We start from the raw sequence: 11,493 nt of genomic DNA on the forward strand, positions 1-11,493 counted from the left end.
TTTAAAAAAATATATATATATATAACAAAACGCAACTAATCTGGAAAATGGTGAATCTAATTTACATAATAATTTGTAAACATTTTCCACATACAATTGTATGAGATAAAAGGTATACTTTGAAAAAAACGATCACTCACATCAATGTTAGTAAGCTACAAATAGGATTAAGTTCCTTTCATCATAAAACAGTTGTTGAACCAACAATTTGAACAATTTATTCCTTAGGTATCTTTTGGGTAAACTGTATTTTAAATGGAATTCTTTTTCTATAAAATAAAACATTTTTTCAAAGAAATTTTGTTGAATACACCACTCTGAAAAGAATCATAAACAACTTTGGAACTGAGTAATCCAAATTAATTTTTATCTAAGAGAGGTAATGCTATTCTGCTTTGCATTGTACTATGAGTAAGAAATTTAGTTGTAGATGTATAGATGCTAAAAATACATAAGCAGGAAGATGTAGTGAAAGATTCTTTTGCTCCGAAAATTCTTTTCGGAGCTTTGCTGTAGAAAGACATTAAAAAGGCTTTTATCCAAAACACGTGAGTAGGATGTTAACTTGAAACAAAGTGAATGGCCTTAGAGTTATATTATTCCCTTCTCTACACTCAGGTTTCTAGGTTAAAGAATGAGTTTTGTTTCTTTATTTTATTTTATTGAAGTATAGTTGATTTACAATGTGTTAATTTCTGCTGTACAGCAAAGTGATTCAGTTATATATATATATATATATATATATGTATATGTATATGTATATATATTCTTTTTCATATTCTTTTCCATTATGGTCTGTTACAGGATATTGAATATAGTTCCCTGTGCTATACAGTAGGACCTTGTTGTTTATCCATCCTATATATATATTAGTTTGCATCTGCTAATCCCAAACTCCCAATCCTTCCCTCCCCCACCTCCCCCTTGGCAACCACCAGTCTGTTCTCTATGTCTGTGATTCTGTTTCTGTTTCATAGATAGGTTCGTTTGTGTCGTATTTTAGATTCCACATATAAGTGATACCATATGGTATTTATCTGTCTCTTTCTGACTGACTTTGCTTAGTATGATAATCTCTAGGTCCAGTGAGTTTTGTTTATAAAATTGCTTTTAGTGGAGCTAATTTTAGTCCACTTGGGGAAGGGATTGGAGAAAGGAAGGTAGAGTTCTTCTTATCATGTTTTATTGATCAACTGGCTTTAGTATATCCAAATGGACTTGGCCATTCTAATCATGTATGCTTAAAGATTTTCTGGAATCAAAAGGAAAAAGATTAAAATCCAATTCTGCCATCAAATATTTGGTTACTAAAGTAGAATATACTTAGATTATTAACAAATTTTGCATAAATATCATCTCAAAATAATAAATAAAATTAAGTTAGTGACGTTGTTAGCATCAAAATTTCAGTTTAGGGTAGTTGTAGTTTTTAATAACTTGTGAGCTGGGTGTGTCAGTTATCTATTGCTGCATAAGAGACTGCCCCAAAACTTTGTGGTTTGAAACAACGGCAATTTTATTGATCACAATTCTGTGGACCATCAGTTTGGCCTGGGCTCATTAGGGGCAGTTCTGTTGATCTTGCTTGGATCATTCATGGGCCTGCAGTCAGGTGACAAGTTGGCTGGGAGCTGGCTGGCCCCAGTTGACCCTAGTCACACATCTGACAGTTAGCTAAGACTGTCAGCCAGAGCACCTAAGTTGCTCTTAATTCTTCTCGTGGTGGCTGGGTTCCAAGAGGACAGGAGTGGAAGTTGTAGGGCTTCTTGAGGCCTTGGCTTGGAAGTCCTACAATGTCACTTCCACTGCTTTCTGTTGGTCAAAGCAAATCATAAGGCCAGCCTGAATTCAAGGGAAGGGAAAATAGTTTCCATCTCTTGATAGAAAGAGCTGCAGATAGTTTGTGGCCATATTTATCTATCACACTAGGTTATTTGGATCAACCTCCTCATTGAAAATGTTGAAATAATACCTTAAATGTATTAAAGAGCTAAGAAAACAATAGTGAACTCCCAGGTTAATGTTTAATTTTGGGATGATAGCCTGTAATCCGAGGTATAAGCTATCAGAACACCAAAGATGAATTGGCTTTACACTTGGGATCCAGATGTCCAGGACCAGGACACTTCAAAATAAAGGGAGTCTTACAGGTGATTCTGCAGCATTATGGAAGGACCCGGGAAGATTGCACCTCCAGGATAAGGACTAACCCTCACCCTAACCCTTACTCCCTATCCCAGGAGACTACAGAGAAGGCTGCCTTGGCTCTGAGCACAACTAGAGAAGAAGAAAGAGAAGGAAAAGAGTCCCTGAGAAGTTGGCACATGCCTGTCTCATGCAGATTTGTACCCACAGAACTCATAGCTTCAATGAGCTGGGTCCCTCAAGCCCTGAACTTAGCTGATGCAATCTGAACAGGAAGTGCTGCAAGGTGTCTGACCTAATCGAACCACAAAGCCTCTCCATCCTAGGCCTTTGGAGGCCACCAGAAATAATTTTCCTAAGGCATCAAGCAGCATGGAGTCCACGGTGCCACTAGAAGACATCATGAAAAAGAACCTGCTGAAATAACAGCAGAAAGAGATTTTTATAATTTCAGATATTATCAAACAGGTTTAAAGAAATCAATGACAAACTCGAAAACATCCGCAAAGCAGGTTTGAAAAAGAATCCGTCTGAACTTCTAGGAAAGAAAAATTCAATAACCAAAATTAAGAATGCCATGAATGTATTGAGGATTGGACACCTCGGAAGAGAGAATGAGTAAACTGGAAGATAGTTCAGGACAAAGTATCCAGCAACGAGCACAGAAAGAAAAAGTGGAAAACCTCTGCCAGCCCAACAGGGAGTTCTGGAGGGAAGATTGACTGTTAAAGGAGCCCCGCATTGGGCAGAAATGGCCAGACCTGAGTACCACCACCTGCTCAGTCGTTGGCCAGCAGCCACCCCAAAAAGCATGAGCCCAGTTCAGAAACTGAGAAGGAACCCAAAGGAGCCAACAGCTGCTAACCGCACTCCTCGCAGGTGAGCAGAGCCCCTTCCATGCCTGTCACAGACATCGTAAGAAGTGAAAACGCTAGTCAGGGGACAAATATTTGCATCATATATGACCAAGAACTTGTATCCAGAATCGAAAAGAACTTCTCTAAATCAATAAGAAAATGGGAGACAGCCCAATTTAGAAAAATGGCTAGAGGAATGGAGCAAGCACCTCACCAAAGAGGAAATCCCAAAGGCTATACTATCTTTTTTAGAGAGGCATATGTAGGTAGTAAAAGTATTTAAAGTGCAAGGGAGTGATTAATGTGCAAGTCAGAATCGTGGTTACCTCTGGAAGTCTGTGGAGGGTATTGGGGTTGGGCCATGTCTTAGTCCATTCAGGTTGCGATAACAAAAATACCATCGACTAGTGGCTTAAACAACAAATATTTATTTTTCACAGTTCTGGAGACTGGGAAGTCCAAGAGCAAGGCACCAGCAGATTCAGTGTCAGGAGAGGGCCTGCTTCCTGGTACATAGACAGCCATCTTCTCACTCCGTCCTCACAAAGTAGAAGGGACAAGGGAGCTCTTTGGGGTCTCTCTTATAAGGCCAGTAATGGCATTCATGAGGGCTTCACCCTCATGACCTAATCATATCCAAAGACTCAACTCCAAACACCATCACCTTGGGGATTAGGCTTCAACAATGTGAATTTTGGGGGGACACAACCTTCAGTGTATAGCAGACAGTAACATGTGGGAAACATGTAGGATGACAGCCATTGTAGCTCATGAGTGGAGTGGTGGGTACATGGGTGTTCACCTTATAATAATACATAATTTATTTAATTGCATATTTACATCTTATGTACTTTTCTCTATGTAAATTCCATCTCACAAAATATTTAAAACAGCTGAGACCATAGAAGAAAATATCTTAAATGAGAAATAAGCAACATGAGTAAAATCTCAGGCCTATCCAACACTCTTTACTCTGATATTTTTCCTCCATAATACTTACCACCTTCTGACACATTATGTATTTTATTAAATGACTTTGCTCTGTTGTCTTTTTGTCTTACCCTCCTCTGGAATGTATGCTCCATGAAGACAGGGAGTTTTTTTCTGATTTGTCTATTTCTTAATCCTAAGTACCTGGGAGTGTGTAGCACGTGGTAGGTGCTGAATATATATGTGTAGAATGAATGAATGAATGAATTGCATTCTAAGAATTTACCTTTAGCTGCAAAAGAGATTGTTCTGGTGGTTTGGGAATGGCCGTTTTAGGATGCCACTTTATGAATGATGGAACTCCTGGTGGCTTGGATAATGATTTTCATCATGTATATGGTGATTGGTCACTGGAGTGTTCAGCTTCCCACAGAGTTTGGTCTGAAGGAGGGCTCATGGGCCATTTTATCTCCTAGGAGCTGCCTCTGGAGTCACTTTTCTACTTCTAAATTCTCCTTAAAGGTTGAGGTAAAGTGAAGAAAGTTTAACAGAAATGATCAGAACTCAGAAAGCAGTTCTGGACATAGTTCCTGCATATTATCGTCATGCTATTAGAAACGCCATGGTACTGGTTTTCTCCTACTATGGCCATTGTGATGTCAGTAGAGAATGCTATTGAGATTCATAAGAAAGGTCTACACTGAACAATTAATGGTGCTTTCCTAGTGGGGTATGGGGAAGGGGACTTTCCCTTTTACTGTATGGACATCTGCATTGTTTGACTTTTTAAAAGGTTTAATAAGAATTGCAATTGTATAGATAACAAACTGAAAGCAAATCACAACTTGTAAGAATCCTGAAGGAAAAGAAAATATGTTTTTAAAACAGAGGAAAACTAAGGGGAAAAAGAATGTAGTGGTTAAGATCTTGGGCTCTCTGCCTGGGTTTGACACACAATAATTAGTTGTGTGGCCTTTGTCTCGTTGTTCAGTTTGTTTGCATCATTCGCTTGTCTAGAAAATAAGGACAGTAACAATCCCCAACTCTCAGAGTTGTCAGGGTTAAAAGAAATAATACATACAAATTGCTTAGAACAGGGGTGTCACAGAGCAACTGCTCAATAAATGTTAACTATTATTATCTTTTAATAGGAAAAATGGTAATGATAAGGTGTTACAAAAGGAAGAGGGTCTGCTGGGTTTTTTCTCCTTCCTTTTGCTTCCTTCTGGTGCCTTTATGCCTTGTGCCCATGTTAAAATGTCAAGTGCCCCCAGAGGCCAGACAGGAAACTTAAAAAGGGAAGAGAGGAAGTAAAGAAAACAGGGAGAGACAGAGCTCTAGAAACAGAGGCCACACACCCTGTGTTGTTGCTATCGGGGAATTCAGGCCCCTGTTGCATATCTTAATTAGCATAATGCTACTCATATAAAGTAGACATTTGGGAAGTAAGAGTAGACAACCTCAAATTCGGAAGCTTTTGGAAGATAGAAGAGGTTACCAAAGCCTGAAAAATATTGCATGTCCTTAAAAAGGGGGAGCCAGAATTTGAGTTTAGACCTGTCTGTCTTCAAGGCGAAATGCCCAAGAAGTTCAATATCAAGCGTTGACCCTCTGGTTTATGAAATGTTGCTCCTGTGAGGTAGACAATAGTAATAATATTTATTGAGATGTTATTATATATCCACATTAAGTGCTTTATATACTTTATCATATATTATCACATTGAATTCTCATCAATACCCTTAAAATTACTTAGTACTATTTCACTCTGACTAGATAATTTATTGCGCTATTAGAATGTGTTTTGTTTCTGCTGTACTTTTTTTTTCCCTTTTAGCGATTGGAGGGTTTTATGCTTGGCTGGGCGTAGGGCGGTACAAAGATAAATGCTTCTAAGGGCAGTGAGTGAGGAAAGAAAGGACACAGAGCCCCATGTCTCCACCAGAGGGGAGACTCAGGTTCTTCTTCCTACAGAAACCCCAGGAGGGAAATTTAGAGGCCTCGTGGGTGGGCAGGGGTGGGGAGGGGCAGATGGTGGAGTGGTGCTCAAGGAGGCTGATCTTAGGACTAGAATCTTCCCCAGGACAGACAAGCTCCCTGAATCCCTAGCGGTGGCTCAGGGATGTTGAGTGATTTGCCCAAGGTCAAAGAGCAAGTGAGTAACAGAACTGAGATTCAGGCCCAAGTATGTCAGACTGCAGAGCCAGTGCTCTTAACCACACTACCAGATTTCTTAGCACTACTGACTCTCTTCTGATCATGATTGACTGTTGTGCTGCCATATGCATTTCTGGGGCCAAAATCTGGGTGATGTACACATTCAGAAGTGTTACCAAGAAATGATGGTGGGAGAGTAGATGGTCATGTGCAATTCAGCCACATGCCCTGAAATCCTACTAGGTGAGCTTTGATTCCATATTCTAGTCTGACACGGGCTTGCTTCCTAGAAATGTGGCTCACTGTCATTCAGTAAAGTCACCATGATGAATATTTGCAGCTGTATTTACTTGCAAGCCTTTATTTTCTACTTCCGTAACTTCTGCCATTAATATTTATGATTAATCCATAAAGCATACGTAATCGTACCTAAGTAGGTGACCCTAAATTAGCAAATTCCTATCCCATCAACCAGAGAAGATTTATCCATTCTAGGAGTAATTTATTTTTTCATCACTGATTCTCTGAGGGAGATTTCAGAGCTTCTTTTCATGGCCATTGCTTCTCCGATAACTGGCAAAATAGCCTGAGAAGCCTCTGAAAGTGCTAGGTGTTTGATAAATGTCTAGCTAGAACTTTCATTTAAAGTTAAGGACAGAAAATGATCCTTCCTCTGTGAATAATACCAGAAAAGGAAAGAATGTCTTGATATAGTTGGAATAAAAAGGGCACAGTGAGTGATACATTTGATATCTTAGTTTAGTGAACAAATTTCTTACCCTCCTGTTCTGGCAATTGACAGGTGTAGAAACAATAGACAAACTAAAATGTCTCTATAAATTTCATAAATAAAGTGGATCAAAGAAAAGGCATCTTTTAAAAAATCACTTTAAAAACTGGAAAAAAAATTGGAAATAAAAAGTCAAAGAAACAAGCTACTGTGTCTTAAAACCTTTTAAAAACCACATTTTAAACACGGATGAGTGGGGTGAGGGGAGAGGGAGAGGGAGACAGAAGGGGAGAGAGAGGCAAATTAGAAAATAAGCAAACCAACCAACTGGGGAACTCAGTGTGGCCAGTAGATTTAAAAGATAAGTCATTACTGAAAAATCCTTATTAGCTAACCCTGCGGATTAAGGACAATAAGATATACGTGGAGCTGACTCAGATGAGCTGAGATCAGCAGACTCCGCAGCTGGTCCACAGACATGTGAGCAAAATCAGTGTTTATTGTATGCAACAGATTTTGTTTTGTCAATTACATCCTAATAGCTGACTGATACAATCATTATGTCTGTTAGGAAATGGAAAGCTAACATAAGCAAATGTATAGCGATCCCAGAAACACTTTAAGTCAAATACAAGAGAATGGAGACCAAAAAATAATTCCAAGTTTCATTGGAAGCACAAAACCAACAGGGGCTGATACTGCAGGGGCTGGAGAGCTTGCTGGGAATCAGTGCATTAGAGCTGTGGTGATCCAGGAGGAGAACATCCCTGGGATGAGCGTCAATTAATTCTATGCTCTGATCTTGACTACTGAGAACACACATTATGTCACCACAGCTAGCACCAGGTTTTTAGGCTTGCCACCTGTACTTATGTATCGTCTCACTATTTTGCCCATTAGGTGAGTTTGTTCTTATAAACTGTTCATAAGTAGCTCGTCTGGTTTCGGGGTGTTTAACTTAAGTTCTCTTTGTTAAAGTTTTCTAGTTAAATCATTATACAAAAGGTAAAAGGGGTAAGCTTTGCTTTTTGCTGCTTTCAATGCTTCATTTAATTTACTTTTAATAGTTGAGCTTGGTGGGAAGTTTGGGCTAGTTTTAGTTCCAAATGTTCATACAGTCTGAGATCTCCTGGGTGTAAACTAGGTGCTTTTGTTTAAGCCACACTTTTTGATTCATCCAAACACATGTTTGGTACTTGTTAATAGGTTATAAGAAGTTTTTGATATTTGGGGAGGGTGAAGGGCGGTGCCTGTGTGCTTCCAGGCCTGATTCAATTAAGCATTTGATTCTTAATTTACTACTAAATCCTCCTTTGGCTTTTAATTTCATAAAAACTTTCTTATAAAATATTTTATGTTCTTGAGGTAGAAGGTGTGGCCCATTTCTTCCCACCCTATAGGTTACAGCTTGACCTAATATTTTTATGACTGATCATTATGCTTACTATTATTCCTTTTTAGGGTTTGTTGAAGACGGCAGCATATAGACTGCATTAACAAAGGTTGGTGAGGTTTATCAGGGTTTATTGATTATAGAACAGGATCGTCTAGAGGGGTGTGAAACACTGCTAAGTCCTTTGAGTTTTAGCCCATTGCCAGTAGTACTCTGGTGAATAATTTTGTTTTTAGAATTATTTGGGTTTAGGGCTAAACATAGTGGGATATCTAACCCCAGTTTGGATCTTAGCTGTTGTGTAATCAAAAATGTTAAAGTCACTTTTGTAGCTTATTTTTATTTTAGCTATGGCTTATGGCAGCTTAGCTAGGACTTTATTTTGGGGTACTCTTTGACACGCTTTACACTGGATTTCTATTAATTTGGTTTACTTGTATGACTGCCGTGGCTGGCGTGAATTTACCAACCCTGTTTAGTTAATGTAACTTAGTCAAACTTTCGCTTACAGCTTACTTTTTATCACTGCTGTTTCGCATGGGGGTATGATTAAGCAAGATGTTGTGAGCTACTTTTTAGTGTGCTTGATACCTGATCCTTTTAATCTTTTATGATTTAGAGGGCATTCTCACTGGGATGCAGCTACTTGGATGTGTAATTTTATTAGAAATTAATAGAAAGGCTGGGACCATACCTATGTGTTTTCGGAGTTAGTAAACTCATCTAGGCATTTTTCAGTGCCTTGCTTTAATTATTAAGCTACATTAACAGGTTGAGTTGGATTTTATATATATAAGAATTAAGTATTTAAATGATATATTGGTATTCGGTATGGTAGTTTGGATTGTGTGTTAAAATTAGTATGGAAATTTTTTTTTCTTTTGGAGATTATTAAAATGTACTTTAATCTTGATTTTGTTGGAGGTAAATGGCAGATCTAGGGGAATGTCTGTCTATATGAGCTTTACATATCTAAGTAATGCATTGATACAGTTAGGAGGCTAGTTTTTGATAATACCAACTTTGGTCTGGTGAAATAAGGGTAATGTTTGTTAGGTGATTTAGTTGAATCTTGTATATTTTATATATTTTGCCTTGCTTTGAGGGTATAGCAGGGCAATAATAGACATGCAAAGTATGAGATTTAGCAGGGGATAAGGGGTGTTTGACTAAGCAAACTATTTACTTGATACACCTGTGTATGTGATGCTAGATCAAGAACACCGGGTCAAGTAGTAGTTGTACCTAGATAATGTTGAATGAAATAAAAACATACAACATGGGAGCTGTGAGCTTCAGTTTTATTTGGGGACTTACTGAGGACTGTAGCCCAGGAGACAGCCGTTCAAATAGCTCTGGGGAATTGCTCCAAGGAGCAGGATTTTGTGATTATGTTGATTTTGGAGAAGGGCTACGTGCAATCACGCACACATCTTGGTAGAAAGTAACTGCTAGTCCTGAAGAACAGGCACCTGAGTTAATGATTTTAGTGCTTTTCTAAGTATGGGAAGATGCAAGAAATTGGTTTCATAAAAATTTTTCCTGAAAATATCTGTTTGAAGTCCTTTTCTGCCAGTTTTCCCAGAGCACAGAGTGCCTCATTCCTGATCTCCGCCCTGAACTCCTTTCAGGGTGTGTTGAAGGTCAGCGACTGTAGTGGCGAATGACTGAATCCTTGCAGAGCCAGATGGCGAGTTGTCGTGTTCCGAGCGCGGGTTGGAAAAGAATTTCCAGACACAAGGCAGAATGTAAAGAAGATAGAATTTATTAGAGGGAAGGGTCGCTGCCAGAACAGCGGGCCGACTTCCTAGTAGTCTGGGAGAGTCGACCCCGAACATATGCTATTGATCAGTTTTTATAGCCAGAAAACAAAGGAATGGTCTGAGGTGAAAATTTCGTTTACTGATTGGTCGAGGCACATACACCTTCCTTCTATAGGGTGGGAGTGCGACAGGCCAGATGCCTTTCCTCATTTGGGACAGGTCCCATAGCCCAGGTGGGCTTAGGAATTTCTTAACCATCGCAACATGGCAGGGAGGGCGATTAAGAGTCCTGTAGGGGGTGTAACGCTGAAACTTTTTGAGGCAGGGTCGTCCTTTGTCCTTGAAGCACCATTGTCCTTGGAGCACCACACGAGTGACATTCTTCAGTTGGCAGTAACATTGTATTGGTTCTACATAAATGTAAATAAATCCCTGAGATCATAGAAAATCCTCCCAGTTTTCAAGTCATTCATCGTTAAAACAATGAAACCATGTGTGGCAGATTGTTTCAGTAATTTTCCCCCATTTGGTCACATCTCCCTATATCCATGCCCCTTAGTGATCCTCTTGTACAATGACTCTGGGCTTCACTATGTGACTTGTATTATCCAGTGGGTCAAAAGTAAATGAAGTGCAAGCAAAAGCTTGAAAAGTGATAGCCCTTTGGGAATAGCTTCTCTTGTTATTCTTTGGAGCCCAGAGACCACCATGTAAAGAAGCCAGGCTTGCCTTCTGGAAGATGAGATCAGGTGGAACAGCCAATAGGTCATCTCAGCTGAGAGCTCTTAGTCAGCTAAACTTCCAGCTGACTGCATTCACCAGCCTGAGCCCAGAGGCCAGCAGTAAAGGAACCACTCATGAGCACAGCTCGAATTGCCAAACCTCAAAATTGTAAGTAAATGATTGTTGTTTTAAGCCATTACATTTTGGGAGTGGTTTATGACACAGTAGAAACTGATATATCTTGTGGACGACCTCATGGATTGCCTCTGCAATTCTTACGCAAAAGAAAGTGTGTTGTTTCCATCTCTAACAAGTTGGTAATGTGATACTGTGATTTATAATAAGAAATACAGTATATATATGTTTGGTCTTTGTCCCTATTTCTGGCACAGAGCTCCTAAAGCCCTTGGAATTTCCTGTGAGGAGAGTAATCAAGGTGTCTTTTGTTATGTTAATGAATTCATTTGGAAAGCACCTAAGCAGGGGGGCTGGTTGCCAGGGGAACCAACCACGTGATTAGAGGGTTGGAACTTTCAGTCCCATCTCCAGATTGCTGGGGGAGAGGGGCACTGGAGGTTGAGTTCTATCACTAGTGGCCAATGTAATGAAGCCTGCAGAAAAATCCAAAGGGACTGGGTTCGGACAGGCTTCAGGTTGGTGAAGATTGAGTAGAGTGGCGCACCTGGAGAAGGCATGGACGCTCTGCACCCCTTTCCACATGCCCTACAACCCTCTTCTCTCCGGCTCTTCCTGAGTTATGTTCTTCTGTCGTATACCCGTGACCAAGTAAGTAAA

At 39.6% G+C, this 11,493-nt stretch overlaps 1 protein-coding gene across 6 annotated transcripts in view; it reads left to right on the plus strand.

The window, feature by feature from the left end:
- The first annotated feature begins 7,320 nt into the window (after positions 1-7,320).
- Positions 7,321-11,493, plus strand: part of LOC309621159 (uncharacterized protein) — an 80,542-nt gene continuing 76,369 nt past the window's right edge. For 3 of the 6 annotated variants that reach the window (XR_014239778.1, XM_082378291.1, XM_082378294.1), the window contains exon 1: positions 7,322-11,484. Coding sequence is in view for 4 of the 6 variants with exons in the window: in XM_082378291.1 (XP_082234417.1) it covers positions 11,392-11,484 (93 nt within the window). In the remaining 2 variants the exon portion in view is untranslated. Of the gene's footprint in view, positions 11,485-11,493 lie in introns of all 6 variants that reach the window. The other 3 variants (XM_082378292.1, XM_082378293.1, XR_014239777.1) reach the window with 2 other exon arrangements.

This window comes from Balaenoptera borealis, assembly GCF_965194805.1.
Source record: "Balaenoptera borealis genome assembly, chromosome: X".
Lineage (NCBI taxonomy): Eukaryota > Metazoa > Chordata > Mammalia > Artiodactyla > Balaenopteridae > Balaenoptera > Balaenoptera borealis.